At 33.1% G+C, this 19,527-nt stretch overlaps 3 protein-coding genes across 3 annotated transcripts; all 3 read right to left on the bottom strand.

The window, feature by feature from the left end:
* Positions 1–2,108, bottom strand: LOC133195304 (angiopoietin-related protein 1-like). Its single transcript, XM_061331155.1, has 4 exons — positions 2,021–2,108; positions 1,331–1,410; positions 772–937; positions 1–389 (listed from the first exon to the last, which is right to left on the bottom strand). Exons 1-4 carry the CDS (start codon positions 2,106–2,108, stop codon positions 1–3), a joined length of 723 nt encoding a protein of 240 aa, XP_061187139.1.
* A 2,621-nt stretch (positions 2,109–4,729) lies between these two features.
* Positions 4,730–5,839, bottom strand: LOC133195303 (angiopoietin-related protein 1-like). Its single transcript, XM_061331153.1, has 2 exons — positions 5,809–5,839; positions 4,730–5,112 (listed from the first exon to the last, which is right to left on the bottom strand). The coding sequence occupies exons 1-2, from the start codon at positions 5,837–5,839 to the stop codon at positions 4,730–4,732; spliced, it is 414 nt and encodes a 137-aa protein (XP_061187137.1).
* Positions 5,840–10,831: 4,992 nt separating this feature from the next.
* Positions 10,832–18,231, bottom strand: LOC133195929 (angiopoietin-related protein 1-like). Its single transcript, XM_061331913.1, has 4 exons — positions 18,073–18,231; positions 16,403–16,482; positions 15,890–16,058; positions 10,832–13,322 (listed from the first exon to the last, which is right to left on the bottom strand). Exons 1-4 carry the CDS (start codon positions 18,227–18,229, stop codon positions 12,943–12,945), a joined length of 786 nt encoding a protein of 261 aa, XP_061187897.1. The 5' UTR covers positions 18,230–18,231; the 3' UTR covers positions 10,832–12,942.
* Positions 18,232–19,527: the final 1,296 nt, after the last annotated feature.

The following is a 19,527-nucleotide window of genomic DNA, read 5'->3' as shown; positions in this document are numbered from 1 at the left end:
TTACACGGAAGTAGAAAGAACCATCCTCATGACTTTTAGTGAGTATCCGTATCCCCTCCAGTCCTTCCAGAACATTCCATCATAGAACCCCCCTTTAGGCGAGTAGTCCCCTCCCGGATAGTAAACACCTGTTGGTAGGGCGTACGTGCAGTCATTGTACCACCACCCCGCTCTCAGCTTCTGTGCACAATCATTGTAGTCGAATTCTCCCTTGTCATACGTAGCGAAGTTCATTCCATGGTTGTACAAAAGGTCATCTGGAACTTGACCCAGATAGTCCCTGATGGAGAGTTGAAAGTTTGGTGCACTGGATACGTTGAAATGAAAATAGCGGACGGACTTTAAAACGGCATACCAATCAAGCATGTTTACAGTTAGTATGTTATAACCTGAAAAAATGTATTTTAAAGTTTGAAAACCAAGAGATGGGTTTTTTACCCTACTTATACATTGTATTGGGACAAATTATAAGATATCTGCTTCTCTGGCATGATTGAATGTTCAATCACGAGTTTTAAATCACGTATATATGTAGTATCATTCTTTAATAAGTCAATGGCATGCATGACTTAAAACCGATCATGGCATATCTAGGTTCGTCTAATTCCCTTTCTACTGTATATTTAAAGTAAACCAGTAAAAATTCTATCTTACAGTGTATTGCATATTTACTGAAAATCATTTTAACATATTTCTTTTTATCAGTGATATTAAAATACATATAGGCTGAATATGAATTATAATTTTTTTTTTATAATTCTTCCGTTTTACCTCTACTGGTTAAGTAGTGAATCTTATCGAGCCCCAGCCAGTGGTTAAATTTAGGATTGCCAAACCCCCTCTGATAATCCCGCCAGGAACGATTGAAATTTTCTGTCCCGTTTAATCTCATCATAATCACTGCATTCGAGGTTGATATTCCATGTTCGCAACGAATCTGAGGAGTAATTTTTCACAATGATCTAATTATCAATTTTTAAATACAATTATATTATGATAATAAAAACACATGTACAAAAAAATTGAAGTTGAAATCTTAAAATTACATGTAGCTCTGTGTTATCATTACACTAATTTCAATCCTGATTTCATTTCCTCATTTTTCCCTTTTTTTCATGTGGAAATAAATTTTTAAGAAATCAAGAGTAGGGAAAGTTTTCTTCTCTCTCTCTCTTTCTACCGGAAATACTATATTATATATTTTTTTTAGATAATTTGGACAGGAAACGTAATTAAATAACTATTACCAAAGGGAAACAGAAGAACATTATGCCTTATTACTATATTTTAACAGAAAAGTCTTCCCTAAAAAAACTGTACTAATTAGTACCTTGAAGGAAGTTGTATCATTCATCCACACGGTGTATGTCTGGTTTTTGACAAACCCCGCTGCACGTACATGGTCACAATCTGGTACGAAACAAAATATTCGAAAAAAGAAATAAAATAATTAAACATTGTATACATATGTAAATGTTGGATTGCGAATACATCCGTAAAAAAAAAAAAAAGAACAGCTGCTTTGAGATCATGCAGGGATATCCGTTTTGTCAACTGACTGTCATCAATAGCAAAGTTCCGAATGAATTCGAAGGCTTATAGTATACAGTCGAGATCGTTTATCCAGACGCTGGTGCTTCCGAGCAAATCGTCCAGGTAAATCAGTGAGGCGTCTGGGTTATTTTAAAGCACTTTTAATGATTGGTAGATAGAAAGGTAAATTGTATTCCAATTAAACGAATGCAAGATGAAGAATTTGGATTATTGGTGTCCTTATTTCCGAGACTTGACTGTACAGTTACTACTACATGTATATACATGTACCTGTATAGATATATGGATTTTTAAAAATAATTATCATGATTCCTCGTATCTCTTTCTACAATTCAGTTATCAAAATCCGTACAGCCAAAAAGCAGATAATAATTTTAACATTTTATTTAGACAAAATTAAATTTTTAAAAAATTATTTTAAAAAATTACTTCTTTCATATTTCAACTGTGTTTGTATATATTATACCTTTGAACTTCACGGCTGCAGCATTGCCAAGAGAAAGCCACGTTCCAAATTGAACAAGAACGATACACAGCAAAACCTTTCTCTGCATGCTGCAAGGTTACTGAAATAATAAAATTTAAAAAAAATAATTGTGCATTAACCAGCATCACTGATCATATTAATGTACTTCATAATGATACAAACCTTGCAAGCAGAAAATTAGATCTTCTCAATTGATCTGTGTTGAGAATCTTTAGAAGATATAGTTTTCCTACTAGTTTGGGGGTGGTATTTTTTGCAATCCGTCAATTAATATAAAAACTTATCAACCAATCAGAAGAAGGACCTTCGACAAAACCATGTTAATTTTGTGTTGCGTTTGGATTTCTTTTAAACAGGAAATATTTCATGTAAAATATTTTCATCCTGACTGTTCCATTGTGCACTTCAAGCAATATGGTTAGAAAAAAAGCTAACATTTTATTCTTTAAAAAAGTAAAAGGTTATATGTAACAGTCTTCTTAATGCTTCTAAAAAAAAAAAGAAATCAACATCTTTACATCTATTGGTCTTTATCACCCTGGTTCCCGGTAGTAGTGCGGGTATTGCTATTATGACTTTGAAAGATCTAACGAAAGAACAGTTCCTTGAACAAAACACAACCGTAGTATACAATACAAATTATGAATGTAATTATGCCCCCGTAATCGAAGATTCGGGGGCATATAGTGTAAATTTTGCCCTGTTCGTCTGTCTGTCTGTTTGTCCACAATTTTTTATTGGTTGGATCTATGGCTTTCATATTTCACATGTATATACCTTGTGACAAGATCTGTCTTTGGGTACATGTACCATCATATTTGACCTTTTGATCTTGGAGTTTGACCAAGTTTTGCAAAATTTCACCCAACATTAACCTTCACATATAGTAAACTTCACATATATAATCCTTGTGACAAGACCTTACTTTAGATACCAATAACCTTTACCTTTTGACCTTGACCTTGGAATTTGAAAAGGTTTAGCCTTGGCCGTAACTTTTGAATGGTTGATGCTAGGCCTTTCATATTTCACATGTGTATTTCTTGTGAGAAGGCCTTTCCTTGGGTACTATTAATTTTGACCATGACCTTGATGTTTGACACACTTTTGAAAAACTTTAACCTTTTCCATATCTATTTAAAGGATGCTGCTAGGGCTTCATATTTCAAAGATACGTGTATATTCCTCGAGATAAGACCTTACTTTGGGTACCAACATAATTGATTTGCATTTGAGAAAGTTTAACCTTCGCTATAAGTTGCCATACGGGGGCATCAGTCTTTCACAAACACATCTTGTTTTGTGACTGACAACGGGACAGTTCATCCGTGATTTAAATGCTTTGCTCGCATGACTAATTATTTAATGAAATGAAATGGATGGGATTTTTATGTAATATATGGAAAGTACTCGCTTGCGTTGTTTTTGATAAAATATATCAAGCAAAAAAAAAATAAAATAAAATAAAAAAAATAAAAAAAATAGGGGTCTATGATGGGAATATGAAAAGTCAATCGGGGCACTTGGTTTCAGTGGCATACTTATGTACGTACTACTGCAAGTTTGAACTGCATACAGTAACCAAGTAAATTTTAATGGACGGGCTTTAGTTTTTCGTAGTAGGCTTACTGACTTTGTGACATTGATCTGAACTTTGACTTAATATGACTGTTTTATGTCTCCTCAGATTTTTTGAAAACATTACAGCCATTTTGCCACCAAACACATAGTTAATTCGACATACGTTTTTTTTAATGTTTAAAAATCTTGTTGGCCATATATTTTGAATTCTAGACCTACAGATAGGGATTATATTTAAACTTTAAAGCATTTAAAATTGTGCAAGACCTTCAGGCCATCATGTGACCTTGGACTATGACATTCTTTCAATTTCTAGGATAATAGGATAAAACCAAGTTTCAAACTAACTTTGACCTTATATTTAATTTTATTGAAACAATACCTATCAGTACTGCATGTGAAGCATGCGTTCCAATCGCATCATCTCGGGTCTTTCCGTAAGAGGTCGGAAAAACAAACACCACCGGATGTTAAAATTTTATACAACTTCCTATTTATTTAAGTATAGGATAGACGGAGTTAAAAGCCCCTTCTACATGTACATGTTCTATAGTATATTTCAGGTAACATCTTTACATTCAATAAAGTTAAACTCTATAATCCACAGATAAGAGGTCTTCCCATATTTATTTCGAAGTTTGTGAAAAGGGGGTTGTAATGGCGTCTACGTAATACATTCGAGGTTGTTTTTCCGCTAGACGGAAAGGCCCGAGAAGTTGCGATTGGCATGCGTTCCTGTAATACTATGATTTTGTTGTTTTTATTCAGATTAATATTGATTTATTTTGAATTCACGTATATATTAATACAATAAAAAACTTTCTTTGTTTTTTTAGTATGGGAATTAACAATGCAACTGTTGCAGGAAAAAAAATACACATGTATACATTCCCCGCGTAGGCTTTTTATTATTTAAATGTATGAATTCTTTTAAAAAATAACATAAAAATTAACAAAAACAGTCTTCTTGAAGATATGAGGGAAATTATTGTCATGTAGATATCCTGGTCGAGGCACCAATTATAGTATCGTAAAATTCATAGCCGACTCATAATTTACTGGGGTAAATGTGAGATCTTCAATTTTATATCATTATCATAATGTCAATTACACAGAAGTTGATAGAAACATGCTAATGGCTTTGAGGGAATATCCATATCCCCTCCAGTCCTTCCAAAACATTCCACCATGGAACCCTCCTTTAGGACTGTAGTCTCCTCCCGGATAGTAAACACCTGTCGGTAGGGCGTACGTGCAGTCATTGTACCACCATCCTGCTCTCAGCTTCTTTGCACAATCATTGTAGTCGTTCTTGTCATACGTAGCAAAGTTCATTCCATTGTTGTACAAGAGGTCATCTGGAACTTGGCCCAAATAGTCCCTGATGGAGAGTTGAAAGTTTGGTGAACTGGATACGTTGAAATGAAAATAACGGACGACTTTGGAAACGGCATACCAATCAAATAAATAGACAGGAAATATGTTATAACCTGAAAAAAGTATTTTAACAGTTTGAAAGTCAAGTATTAGAGGTTTTCCCCTAAAAGGTGGGTTAAATTGTGCATTATATGGGAGGAAGTATTTTATGGGAAATTTTCGCTCACTTTAATTTTCGTTCCTTTCGCTCTCGTTGCAAGTGGTCGAATTTAAGACGGGACAAACACTAAGGAGACTGTATTTTCTCATTAAACTTTGTCTGGGCGAATTTAGAACGTTGCATAATCGTGTAAAAGGGGAAAAAACACAAGCGAAAAATAACCCTGTATACAGTAGCTGTTTCAATTAAGCAATTGTTACTTCATCTTGTCTTGATCGAATTAATCATAAATAACATTAATTAATAACTATTAAGTAGTTGATAATATGTACAACCTAAAATTCGTCACATAAACATAATTATACATATCTCTAATTCCTTCTATAATGCATCTTTGAAGTAAACAAGTCAACAGTTCTGTGTTACCAAAAAAATGCAAATAATGAAATTAACAACCTTATCAAGCTATTTCTTTAATACTAATAATAAAGACTTTGTTGATTTTGAATCATGGCTCCCTTTTATTACCTGTCCTGGTCAAGTAGTGAATCTTATCGAGTCCCAGCCAGTGGTTAAAATCAGGATTACCGAATCCTCTCTGGTAGTCCTGCCAGGTACGATTGAAATTTTCTGTCCCGTTAAATCTCACGAGAATCACTGCGTGAGATTTGATACTCCATGTTCGCAACGAATCTATTTTAGAACAAATTAAGATCCTATTTATTTATCAAATTTTATACTGCAATAATATTATAGTAGAAAATTAAAATAGTTATAATTGAAATCTTAAAATAGCTCTATGTTATCATTACATTATTTTCAATCACAGGTACTTGTAGACAGGAACACCCCTTCCCCAGGTTTTTCCCGCTTTTTCATTTGACATACATGCTAAATACATGTAAGTAATGTAGATATATTTTGTGAAGAAATATCCAGCAAGCTCCGGGGTGGGTGTTCCTCCGATTTCAATCCCCGTAAATTTTCAGACCGATGCATTTCATCATTTTGTCGATTTTTTTTTTTCATGCGGAAATAAATAAAATTAATGAATCTTAAAAAATCGAGATTAAGCAGAGTTGTTTCCCCTCTTTTTTCCAACCGGAAGAGATTATATTTCTGAGATAATATGGACAGGAAACGCATTCTTATTTGATAATCATTACCAAAGGGAAATAACAGAAACATTATGCCATATCACTATTTTAAATTATATAAAAAGTCTTCCCTAAAATAATTGTACTAATTACACTGTAGGAAAGCCGATGACCGTAATATAGTTTACGGTCATCAAAACATGTCGGTTGAGACGATCGGTTGAAAATTTTCGACGACGATTATAAACATTATTCAATAAAACTGAATAATTTAAGATAATGGTTAAACGAACATCGGTATTATCTCCACATCAGTAGTTGTTGTTTACCCAAACAAAAGAAAATGAAATGATAAAAGGCCTCCGAAATTTTGCAGTATGATGACCGTAACAAACACATTCCAGCGAGAAGATGATGACCGTAAAACAGTTATATAGATGACCGTAATCTTTGTACAAAATCATGTTAGATGTTTAATATCTTATTTAACATTAATTCTACATGTTCTATAACACCCCTGTTAACAACTCTGATGCGATCGGCAACACTGATAAAATTATTGAGAAAGAAAGTATTGTAGGGAATAAGTTAAAGCAGTTTTGTAACCAGCCGTGAATAATACTAGAAAAGATTTGATTTGGGCAAATATCTACAGTTTAGGATTCATCTAGAGTAAATTTGTAAAATAATTTCTGTGCAAATGTTACGGATCAAATCGACAATGCTCCAAACATCAAATTTCCATGCTTTGAGATAGTTTAGATTGTTATCATCTATCAACATTGAAGGTAATTCTTAGAGGTATAAACTAAACATTTAAAATTAAAACTGTATACATTAGCATCAAAACAACTTTTAATTGGAAATTTTTACAACTGCGAGGCGATCGTCAACATGTATCGTTTATTAAGCAATGGTATAACTGGGAAATATCGATCGTAAATTAAACGCATGACCCCCCCCCCCCCCCCACACACACACACAAATCAGAGTAAATTCTGTTTAGGAAGTGTTATTTCGATGTATAATATATTATTACATTCAAATAAGGCAGTCAGTCATTGTGATATATCGTTTTTAACCATTAAAACTGACCTACATAAATATCAGACATTAAACTTAACTATGTTAATCAAGGAGATACTACGGAAATGAACTGGGGGGCTCGCAAAATTTTACCTCAAAGTTATAGCAGTTATAATATGTCATATAATATATTTCAACAGAATAGAATTCATTTTCAGGCACGTAGTATCGTTTTTTAAGGGGGGGGGGGGGGAATGTCAAATTACCTTAGAAAATTTGACAAGCAAATTTAAAAAGGAAAATTGTCCAAACTCGAAAAATCCTATATTGAATGTGTGTGTGTTGGAAGGGAGGGGTGGTTTCAACTTCTTTCACAATCAAATTTTATTCACAAAGAACCCGAGTATCACGATTTGACTATACTGCAAAAAAAAAAGGGGGGGGGGGAACCAACCTTTCAATGAACATTTCAATTGTTACAGTTAAAGGTTATGTTTAAAAAAAAAAGTGGAAGGAAGCAGCCTCACTACACCCCCCCCCCCCCGGTCACATTTTGTGATATTCCGATGAGTTGTACAACTCAGAGGCAAAACAGATTTGAATTGAATTGAGTTTAATAGAGTAAGCTATCATTTATTGAACCACAGGAGTTGGCATATGTCCTATCTGACATATTTTATTTCTGAAGTAAAATTTGTAACATGACGACTTTTGTAAGAAAGCAATAAAATATGTCATAAAGGACAGGTACCTATCATTTCCCCAAAATTTTCCGTATCCCATAAATAAAAAAATATAAATACTATAATAATAACAATTTTCGGTAAATAAAAAATACTATAATGATAACACTTGTAATTTTAGTTTAATTGATAGGTATCCCAACTCCTGTAATTGTTATTTTTGTAGTAAAGTGGTTTTTTTTTTTTTTTTTTTTTTTTTTTTTTTTTTTTTTTGTTTACTGAAAATTTCGGTAAAATTTATAGGTATGCCAACTCCTGTGATTGAACAGCCATTCCATAGACAATAAAACCTGTTTGTCTATAATCCTAAAATTCGGTCCTTACAATACTTTTTGTTAGTATCTGATTTATTTTAATCGAGTGCCAATAGACAATTAAAAGCAAGAGTTCTGGATTTTTGATTTTGCTGTCTTAAAATGTGGACATTATCCAAGCAGAAGATTAGAAAATCTGTCAAATCCCCCCCCCCCTTCTTAAAAATAAAATGTTCGGTGTCCTGTTCTGTTTCTACAGACTTTCAGCCCATGTAAATCGGTAATCTCTTACTATATTTCATTAAACTGTTAAGGGTATTTAATGAATTTCAAATTGCACGATCGCATGTTTATCATATTTTCTTAGTTGTATGATCGCACACAGAATCGTTGCCGATCGTAAAAACGTTTGGCACGTGTACACTTCAAATCTTTATTTGGACGCAAATCTGTTTGATATTACGGTCATCATAAATTTACGGTCATCCCACTTCACGGAATAAACCTCGATTACGGTCATCTTAATATTTTGTTACGGTCATCATTCTCAAAAACTTTGAGGTCGTACTACAGCTTTATTTTCTTAAGTTCAAGTAAGCTACAATAACCAATAGCAAGTTTTCATTAGCGTACATTCAATTTTCAGCGGAATTTACAAAGATATGCTAACAAATATTTGATATCTTGAATGAAAAATTCTTACCGATCAGCTCGGCCGACATGTTTTGATGACCGTAAACTATATTACGGTCATCGGCTTTCCTACAGTGAATTAGTACCCTGAAAGAAGTTGTATCATTCATCCACACGGTGTATGTCTGGTTTTTAACAAACCCCGCTGCACGTACATGGTTACAATCTGGTACAAAACAAAATATTCGAAAAAGAAATAAAATAATTAAATATTATATACATGTTTAATTGCAATGATATGAGTAAAATAAAACAGCCGCTAAGAGATCGGGGATATCCGTTCTGTCAACTATGTATCATCAATAGGAAAACTGTGGACAAATGAATTCCAAGGTTTTGGATATACATTTGAGTTCGGTTATCTTGTCGCCTTCATTTATTGTGTCGTTCACTAATTACTGAATTATTAGAAATTCAAATAATGAGTACACGACACTTGTCGTGTACTCATTTTTTGAATTTCTAATAATTCAATAATTAGTAAACGACAATTGTGGGGCGTTGGGCATTATTGAGAAGTATAAATTTTATGATTGGTAAATATAGAATTGTTAATTTTGTTCCATACAAATTGAAGGTGGAGTGTCCAGATTATTGGCGTCCGGATTTCAGATACTCAACTGTTCATTGATTTATATGTACACATATATAATTATACGAATTATTTTTTGAATAATTATCATGACCGCACCAATCTCTTTCTACTATTTAGAAAGTTTATGAAAGTTCGTACCTCTAGCAAGCACACAGTTACAGTTCAACAATTTAACAACAGTTTAACAATTTGTTTAAACAAAATTTAACTGATAAAAATTATATTTAAAAAAAAAAATCTGTCATATTCTAACTTTAAATATAATACCTTTGAACTTCACGGCTGCAGCATTGCCAAGAGAGAGGCACATTCCAAATTGGACAAGAAAGATACATAGCAAAACTCTTCTCTGCATGCTGAAAAGTTACTGAAATAACAGAAAAAAATAATAGCCCATTCGTCACCATAATAATTGATCATATTAATGTAGAGAGTAAAAGGTACAAACCTTGTTAGCCGAAATATAGATCTCAACTGATTTGTGTTGAGAAAGTTTATGTGAGGGTGGCATTTTGTTTCAATCCCTTAATTAACATAAAAACCAATCAACCAATCATCAGAGGGACCTTCGACAAAATTATGTCATTTTTGTGTCACGTTTGGATTTCTTTAACACAGGAAATATTTCACGTAAAATATTTTCATCCTGACTGTTCCATGGCGCATTTTTAAAGCAATTTGTTTAGGAAAAAGCAAATGTTTTATCCTAGTAAAAAAAAAAAAAAATTGATAATCGTCTATTACTACTGTTAATAAAAAAATAAAGGAAGTTAACATCTTTACAATATGGTCTTTATCACTCTGTTTCCTGGTTATAACTGTTTCGAAATTACCAACCAACAGAAAGAAAAAACACCCGTAGTATGCAATACAAATTATGAATGCGGTTGACCTGACTTTTGACTCACAGCGGGGCGATACATAGTTTGAATGCTTTGCTTGCACGATTAATTATATAATGAATGAAGTAGATGGGATTTTTATCGGAAATACAGAAAGTATTCGTGCGTTGTTCTTAATAAAATATATCAAGCAAAGATAAGTAAATGAAGAAACAACTGTCATTTTAGGGGGTCTATACTTGGAATGAAAAGTCGATTGGGGCATTTGGTTACAGTGGCATACTTACCGGGTAAATGTAGGTACTCTGCATGTTTGAACTGCATACAGTAATATTAAATTATTTTTTATTTTGAGATTGGCTACAATACACATAACAGAAACATTAGCTTAAAAGCTATTAAACCGACTAGCAAATATGATATTAAGCATTAAATTTATTATAAAAACACATAAAACATACATAATGTACATAAAAGAGAAAAAATAAAATACATACAAATATATTGTATCAATTTACAACATGTCATCAAGAATAGATCTGACAGAGAAATAAACTAAGGGTGAGAAATCAATTATTTAGTGAAGATCAACTGAACATCAACAAGAGAGAGAGAGGGGGGGGGGAGAGTAGTTAAGATTGAGGCAGGAAAGTCTGGAGATTGCAGGAGCTCATACTGCAGTAATTTAATTTAACACTACATGTATGTTGAAATTAAAATTTGGAAGTGACTGTAAGAGAAGAATCTAACTTCTTTTAGTAGAGAGTTCCAGAGCTTTGCCGCCTCAAACTCGAATAATTTCCTTCCAAGTCTTATTGCATATAATTATGCATACTCCTATTCATGATTACGAAAGGAAAAACAATTTTTTCACAAAATAGGTGATCAATATTAAATTTCAGGGAGAAAATTAAACATTAATTCATTATACCACTGGGTACAAAAGATAAATACATGTGTTATTATCTGTAATATGGGAGCTATATTGTCAGACCTTTTGAAAAAAAAAATTTTGCTAGGCATTTCATTTATAACTTTAAAAAGATATGTTTCTTTTTAATTACGTATTCATGAAAAATCCATTTAGAGATACCGGTATTTAATCAGGGCAGGGTACAACCCATTTATGATATTCTCATCAGAGTATGTAATTTATTTCGCGATATTCAAATCAGGACTAGATACAGCTATTTAGTGAAATTCTGATCAAGAAAAGGTGCATCCCATTTAGTGATAATCTAATCAGGACTAGATACAGCTATTAAGTAATGTCCTAATTAGGACTAGGTGCAGCCGTTTAGTGATATTCTAATCAGGATTAGGTGTAACCATTTTAGTGATATTCTAATCAGGACTAGGTGCAGCCGTTTAGTGATATTCTAATCAGGATTAGGTGTACAACAAATTTAGTGGTACTCTAATTAGGACTAAGGGCAGCAATTTATTGATATTCAAATCGGGACTACATGTAGGTGCAACCCATTTAGTGATATTCTGATTAAGACTTTGTGACGCCATTTAGTGATATTTTAATCAGGACTAGGTGCAGCCATTTAGTGATATTCTAATCAGGACTATAGGTGCAGTCATTTAGTGATATTCTAATTTAATCAGGACTAGGGATTACTAATCAGTTGTCGCGTCACAAAAAGTGTTGATCGGAAAGACAGACAGACGGACAAATTTATTACTATAGTGTACCCATACACCAACTTCTAGTTGCAAAGCCCTTATGATCTATGCTAATGCACGCATACTATAGCATAAAAATATGCCTCAACTGATAAACTAAACATAGAGATACAACAGACCTGTCTAAAAAAAATTTTAAAAACCCAAATTTTTGAATTTATATTCATGGATAACGATACTCATTCGGTTTCAAAATGCATTAACATAATTATGTAATTGAAAATCTTATATTCGTGCAAAAATACACTGATATAAATTCAATAACACTCTCATTATTATGCTAATAAATGCAAATGGCAAGTACATGTAGTTACATGTAGATGTAATTACTAGTATTTGATGACCACCATAATGAGAGGGTTAATCAACATCGCTAGTACATGTACTTAATAATTATTTTTAGATTAGTGTTACTAGTTATATTCTTAATTAACTTTCCGCAACCTCAAATATGACATTTTCTAGAGTTTGTTATTGGTATACATGTACACTACAATAAACGAATGACAATAAGAATCTATGTTCCCTCCTCTTCACACCCAATTTACTGAAAATAATTTTTGTTAGTACGTTTACAAACACTATAAAATTGTTCAATAACTTCATAAAATTATCCAAATGGTGACTTTTATTTCCCACTCGAGGTTCAGAAGTTCGTAATTTACATTCGTAGTTTGATAAATTCTTCACAATTCCTACAATCTAAAAAACAAACAAACAAAAAGTTTTCATAAGTTTTCTTCTGTTAGCATTTCGTTGACATCTTTACAATATCTACATCAGTTATTGTACTTTTATGCACGCAAAATCTGCAGTATTATACATCGCCTTTACGTTCACCTTATGAATTTGAAACAGTCATGGCTAAATATTTCAGAGAATATCCGTATCCTTGCCAATCTTTCCAGTAAATACCGTCGTAATATCCACCAGAAGGCGTGTAGGGTCCCCCGTGGTAGTATACCCCCGTTGGTAGGGCGAAGGTACAGTAATTGTACCACCATCCCCCTTTCTGATGGACAGCGCAACTATGTGCATCGGGTTTGTCGTAGGTGGCAAAATACATGCCATTGTTAAATGAAAGGTCATCTGGAACTTGACCTTGAAAAGACCCGATGGAAAGCTGGAAATATGGCGCAGCATTGACCCGGAAGTGATTGTAGCGAACATTCCTATTGTTACCGTACCAGTCCTGCATGTTGATAGTTAGGATGTTGTTACCTTGAAAAAAAAAATAAAACAAAACTTTACTTACGAGTTATTGGATTGCTAAACTGTCAATAAAAAGAGTCCCTTTTATAACAAGAGGCCCATGGGCCACAACGCTCACCTGAATCACGTTGGTCCTGTTGTTCCTCTTCAAAAGATTTTTAAAAGATACTAGTATTTTCCATTCTTTACTTTTGTTTCTTGTTGTAACCCCAATTAATTTCAAAGTGGTTATGATGAAATCGATCTTGAATCCACACAACGTGCTTTACTCTTAATACATGTATGACTAACAGGACCTTGCTGTTCTATATATATAGAAGATTTTTCAATAATTAGTTTCCTTTATACATGTATTATGTAAATTTTGACCCCCAACGGTAGCCCTTCCTAAACCCAGGGGCCAATACGGTCCATAATTGAAAAAAAAATAAATCCACACAACTTAGGAATGTTTGTATATCTATATAATTTAGTGTGGTCTTGCTTTTAAAAGTTATTTCCTATATATTCCTATGTGAAACCCTGATCCATTATTGTGGTCCTACTCTATAGCTATCCCCGGGGACCACGATTTGAATATGAACTACCTTGGAATGCGAGGGGTTATCTAAAAGTTCGTAGACTAGCGCCATAAAATTAAAACCGCTTTAGGTACATCAATGGATTTTAAAACATGTTAGCATAATCTATAGAATAAATCATAAATCATAAGTTTTATTTTTTAAATAAATTTTTAATGCTTTTGTAAGCAAAGGCGGCGCAACCTCAAATATGACGTTTTCTAACTGAGTGTAACTGAGAAAAACTCTTTTGATATGAGCACTTGTCATCAAAATATACCGTTATTTCAGACATGTGGTAGGACAAAATTGTTCTGTAAAATTTGCAATTTTTATCCCATTCTGTACGTTCTATGAAATTCTATTGTAAATTTTATATGAAGTGTCCAAAAAATAAAGGCTTGAAAATGACGTACGTCAAAAAGGGGGAGGGGTTTCTTTTTCCAGCATTCTATAAAGTTTCGCACCTGGAAAAACTGGTATAGACCTAAAGAATATTACAACGGGCTACAGAGAAATAAAATGCATCCAGAGTACTTGTCTTTAAATGCCCAAAAAGATTCAGAGAGATGAAAGATGCACAGTTAATGTCGATTTGTAGTCAGGGCGTCAAAAGTCAGTCACCTCGAAAAGTGACGTTGATCATGTGTGACAGAAATTGAACTCCAACAAGCTAAGTATTCTGGCATAATCAAGTGAGGATCTTTCCCTTTGTATAGATCCATTTACAATATTATATGCATTGAAAGCAGCTGTTCATGACATTATTAAATCATATAAACAAGACGGGCTTAAGTCCTTACTTAACTCCAGGTAATCTCATCAAGATAAGAGTATGAAGTAGAGAGAGCCGACATTGAGAGACAATGACGTTGTCTGACGTCATGAAACTAAACGGCGACAGCGCCGGGTGATCATATAATGTCTTTTTTTATTTTAGAATAATTTGGAAAATTATCAACGTATCAAGCTAAAATTTTCAACATTTCTTAAACTTAAGTTGTTCTTTGTTTCTTATAGATTTTGTAAGCACAGACTACATAGTATTAATTTTAACGCATCAGTCCACGAACTTTTTGATAACCCCTCGTACTTGCATATTAATATAAGACAAATCATTAGCATGCTATTCTGGACAGGAGAATCTTAGAGGTATTTAAAGAATTTTCCCTATATAGAATCATGTAAAATTATGATCCCCTATTATGGCCCCATTCTACCCCCATGTCAAAGATTTGAATAATTTGAATATGCACCACTGATGGTGCTTGATGCTTGTTGAGAAGATTTTTAAAGATTTTTTTTTTTTATATTTTTTAATGTAAAACTTTGATCCACCATTGTACCCCTACTCTACCCGAGGCCATTCTTTGGAAAAAAAAACAAAAACAAAAACAAAAACTTGTCACGAGGCTCTCACTTAAAGAAACCCACCCTATTTCTGCCATTTCTATATTTACGTCAGCTTTAAGGGTGTGACCCTTGAATCCCCTTTTCCAAAGTTTGGTCGAAAATGTGAAAAATTAACTGACGGACAGGCAATCTGACGACCACGACGTGTAATCTTGAACCTTCGGTTCGTGTGAGCTAAAAGCAGTCATAAAGGATTTTCAACAAAAGACAACTATACACTTTAATATTTTTGTGGAATGTTCCTTTTATGTTGATAACACATTATAACATAACATAAACCTTGTAGCATTTGTTTGCACTTAATTAATTATTGGTAGTTAATTCTGATAGTTACAAAATAACCCTTCATATATATTTTACAAGAATCGAAATATAAAGCGTTAAAAACTAAAATGCAGTTTGTCGATGCTACATGTTTATGCGCGAACATGTGCAAATAAACGTTTACAGAAATAAATTAGGAAAACCAACAAAATGTACGGTTCATGTTATTGTCTAATTTTGACTTATTGTTGTGATGAGGCATATATACATGTAACAGAGTATCTGAAAACGCATTCCTTTTGCAGTAATATATCTAAGAGTACATTGACTTCGGCTTACCAGCTGCACTGGTCAAGTAGTAGATTTGGTTTAGCCCCGCCCAGTAATCTCCCTGGGGATGACCAAACCCGTACTGATAGTCATGGAAACCACGGTAGAAATTTTCTGTTCCATACATCCTCCGAAGAATCACGGTGAAGGAGTTAGAGGTTCCATGTTCACAGCGTACCTACATATATAACGGTAGGAGAATAGTATTTCATGTACATGTATACTTTTGTGTTCATTTTAAGGTTATTTACCCTCTGATAAGAAAGATAACTCTAGCTTGGATAAATGACAAAATCCTTTATAGAATTATTAAATTTTAAAAAGGTAATTTCTGTCAAATTTTGTCCCGAAGGCTATGCTTATATTGTGCACAATTTAATCTAAATTTCTTTTGAAAAAAATTACAAGCGTTATAAGCTTCTTTTTTTTTAGATCAGTAAACAGAGGTATGATGAGTCTTTAAATTGAAACATAGGCACAAAGTTTTTAGTTTATTGATTTTAAATTGCTTAATATTGATACCTTGAAGGGTGTTGTGTCATTCATCCATAATGTGTATGTGCTGTTCTTCAGATGACCCAGAGCTCGTACATGGCTACAGTCTAAAGAAAGACACAGTATCACTTTATCAGATCTCCCCTTGCTTACATCTAGAAGCCTGAGTAAGATGGTCGGGGAGGTGTCTTAGTCCTGAGGGCGAGTTCTGATGACCCCCTCTTTTCTTCGAGCTAAAAAGTGTCTTTTTTTCTTATTGAGAACAAAAATTCTAAGGTTGTATTCCTTTTTATTGTAAACTCAAAGGACGTAACTTGCTCTTAATGCGGGTCCAGGGGGCGAAACCGAGTGTGCTTTTTCTGGGTAAATCTAATATTACACAATAATCAAGTAAATAAAACATACATTGTCTTATCAATTAAATAGATAAATTTTATTTGATTTTGTAAACTTTTCGGGGAGAGGTAGATGTAGCTTCAGATCTGTAGCTCATGACTGGTCTGAAAAACTTGAACTGCCTCCGTTTGTCTTTTTTCAGCTACAGTTCTGCAGCTAGAGTAAAGGGGTCTCGCCCTTATTCCTCAATAATGCAGACAGATAAAAGTGACCGCTATATATATGATAAAAGTACAAATATCAAAGAAAGCAACACTTGAATACAGTAATTTGTTTTAATACCACAACATGCTCTATTTCAACTCTCAAGTCTTCACAACATGGCATTGAGAGATGAAAGTATTTTATGTTTAGGTTTAATTTATTTACATATACAACAAGAGCACATATACATGTTTATTATACCTCTGTGAATTTTTTCTATATAAAAATATGACGAATAAACATGCTATTTTTTCCTAACAGCCCCTACCGTGGAATAGTTTTTGTGCTATTTGCCCATGGTGAAATAGTCATTAAACTATTCACCGGCAGCATTCTGTTTCCCTCACTTTTCATCTCGGAACTCTTCTGGTTTTATCCAGATTGTGACGTAACACGAGTAAAGACTGCTTCGGTATAATAATACACCTATTTACTGATTATTCGGACTATAGCAAGTTTATCGTCCCCCTCGACAGCAACTATTTCCCTCGGCTGCGCCTCGGGAAATAGTTGCTGACTTGGGGAACGATAAACTTACTATTGTCCTCATAGCCAGTAAATAGGTGTATATATAATATATACAAGCTTAATATTCTTCTTAAGCACAAAATCTTGCAAGTTTCCTGTTGAAGTTTAAATACCAGCAAAAACATTCCTCAAATATTTCAATAAAAAATATCCTGTATAAATTTATGTCACATTATAGGGCCTAAAAATGAAGTCATTTTTTGTCCGTCGATATCTTAACACTGTAAAAAAAAAAATAATAACTCACAGGCCTACGAGTAAGATGTATGTTATTTATTATTGAGTATTGGGCTTAAAAATGTGGCTTCCTGTTTGCGACTCACTTCGTACTAGCTAGATCTTTGGGTATATCTAAAAGGCAATACCTGTGTGATTTTAAAATCCATAAAGTATATTCGATAAGTATCATTTTAAACTACACAACACAATATAAGAAAAAAAAGTGTTCTCCTCGGGCTTTGCAATAAAATACTTTGTTCGGGCCGTAGTAGCAAACAAATATTTCATCTGAGCCTTACAGCGGCTTTAATGCATATTTTGTAAAAAGGAGCCTGCATTAAGATTTTTACCTTTAAATTTTACAGGATCCACCTTCAAACGACGAGAAAGACAAACCACAAACTGTATACCAAGGACAGGAAAGAAAATCGATAGCTGCATGTTGTGATTGTACGTACACGTACCAAATATAACGTCCTTCTCTCTGGTACTGTCTCGGTTTATCATATTAGGATGGTATTTATTTGATTTAAACACTTAACACAGAAACACGTGATTCTTCGTAAAAAGATTTAGGCCAAGCCATAAAATTTTTTTTGAATTCAGACATCACGTTCCATGGTGATAGAGTTATCACAGTTTAGTCCATAACATTTATTCTGTAAGTGTTAATAAATGTATGCACTCTACAGATATGGAGGGTAATCGTGTTCAAAAATCCAGCCTTGTAAGTTTGTAAATCCGATAATCGTGTTCAAAAATCCAGACTATCCAATCGTATCAGTGTAAGTAGGTAATTCCGACATCCTAGCATGTAGTTTTGAACATACATATAATTGTGTTGCCTTTGAGTTTATACTATGAATTGTCAAAATAAAATTAAGAACTAGAATTTAAATTGAAAAATATAAACAAAAAAAGTTAGAATTAAAATAAAAAATAAGAAATAAAAATATTCAATTTGGAAAACAAGAAGTTAAAATAAAAATAAAAAATAAAAACATTTAAAAAGAATTTTGACACTGATGCCCCTCCATAGTTTCTCATTATCAAAATTCGACAAAGTTGTAGACTTTACATTTGTAAACTTGTGAATTGTCTTTATGTTTTATTCAGAGAGCGGCAATATATTTACCGAAAAACAAAATTTACAACAAGCAAAATACACACATTCATAGTATAAACTCAAAGGCAACACAGTTGTATGTTAGGAACTACATGGTAGGATGTTGGAATTACCTACTTACACATGTTGACTATGAAAGTTTGGATTTACAAACTTAAATTACAAGTCTAGGTTTTTGAACACGATTACCCTCAATATATACAGATGTATAAATACAAGTAGAAATAAAATGGCAAAAAAATTAGTTTATTCGTTGATTACATGTACTTTTGAAATGAGGCTCAACATGCTGATAGAATGAAAGTTTTCAAACAAAATTTCAGTCTTAGTCAGGGAAGTTTTTTCTTTGTTTGTATAGAAATGTATTCCTGTCAATGTACTTTGTTGTTAGTGGTCTATACCGACACAGAAAATTTTTAATCAGCTGTGTCAGCAAACAAAGAACTAAGTGTTATTGCTTGACCGATCCCTTCTCTGAAAAATAATAAAATAAATCCGGTTGAACATTAACCTTTTAAATGTCTATAAGGATAGATATCAACATACATGTACCCTAAAAAATTGTATAAAACTATATCATATATACCTAGTAAATATGTAGGGTACAGAAAACCAATCTACATAAAAATTTCCCGCTTCCTGGTAAAACTTTTTTTCATCAAAGAAAAGGGGGAAAAAG

This window comes from Saccostrea echinata, unplaced genomic scaffold (assembly GCF_033153115.1).
Source record: "Saccostrea echinata isolate AGI-Se365-2 ecotype Australia unplaced genomic scaffold, CSIRO_AGI_Sech_v1 ptg000029l, whole genome shotgun sequence".
NCBI classification, from domain to species: domain Eukaryota; kingdom Metazoa; phylum Mollusca; class Bivalvia; order Ostreida; family Ostreidae; genus Saccostrea; species Saccostrea echinata.
Note: the sequence above shows the minus strand (reverse complement) of the source record. Positions and strands in the feature narration are given on the sequence as shown.

Coding starts and splice junctions, on each gene's coding strand:
- LOC133195304 (XM_061331155.1), bottom strand. CDS start 2,108: ATGCAGAGAAAGGTTTTGCTGTGTATCGTTCTTGTTCAATTTGGAACG. Junction 1,411..2,020: donor TGCAGCCGTGAAGTTCAAAG/GTATAATATATA, acceptor GTTTCGTACCAG/ATTGTGACCATGTACGTGCA. Junction 390..771: donor TCACTACTTAACCAGTAGAG/GTAAAACGGAAG, acceptor ACATTTTTTCAG/GTTATAACATACTAACTGTA.
- LOC133195303 (XM_061331153.1), bottom strand. CDS start 5,839: ATGGAGTATCAAATCTCACGCAGTGATTCTC. Junction 5,113..5,808: donor AATCTCACGCAGTGATTCTC/GTGAGATTTAAC, acceptor TACTTTTTTCAG/GTTATAACATATTTCCTGTC.
- LOC133195929 (XM_061331913.1), bottom strand. CDS start 18,229: ATGATAAACCGAGACAGTACCAGAGAGAAGGACGTTATATTTGGTACG. Junction 16,059..16,402: donor ATGACACAACACCCTTCAAG/GTATCAATATTA, acceptor TTATATATGTAG/GTACGCTGTGAACATGGAAC. Junction 13,323..15,889: donor CTACTTGACCAGTGCAGCTG/GTAAGCCGAAGT, acceptor TTTTTTTTCAAG/GTAACAACATCCTAACTATC.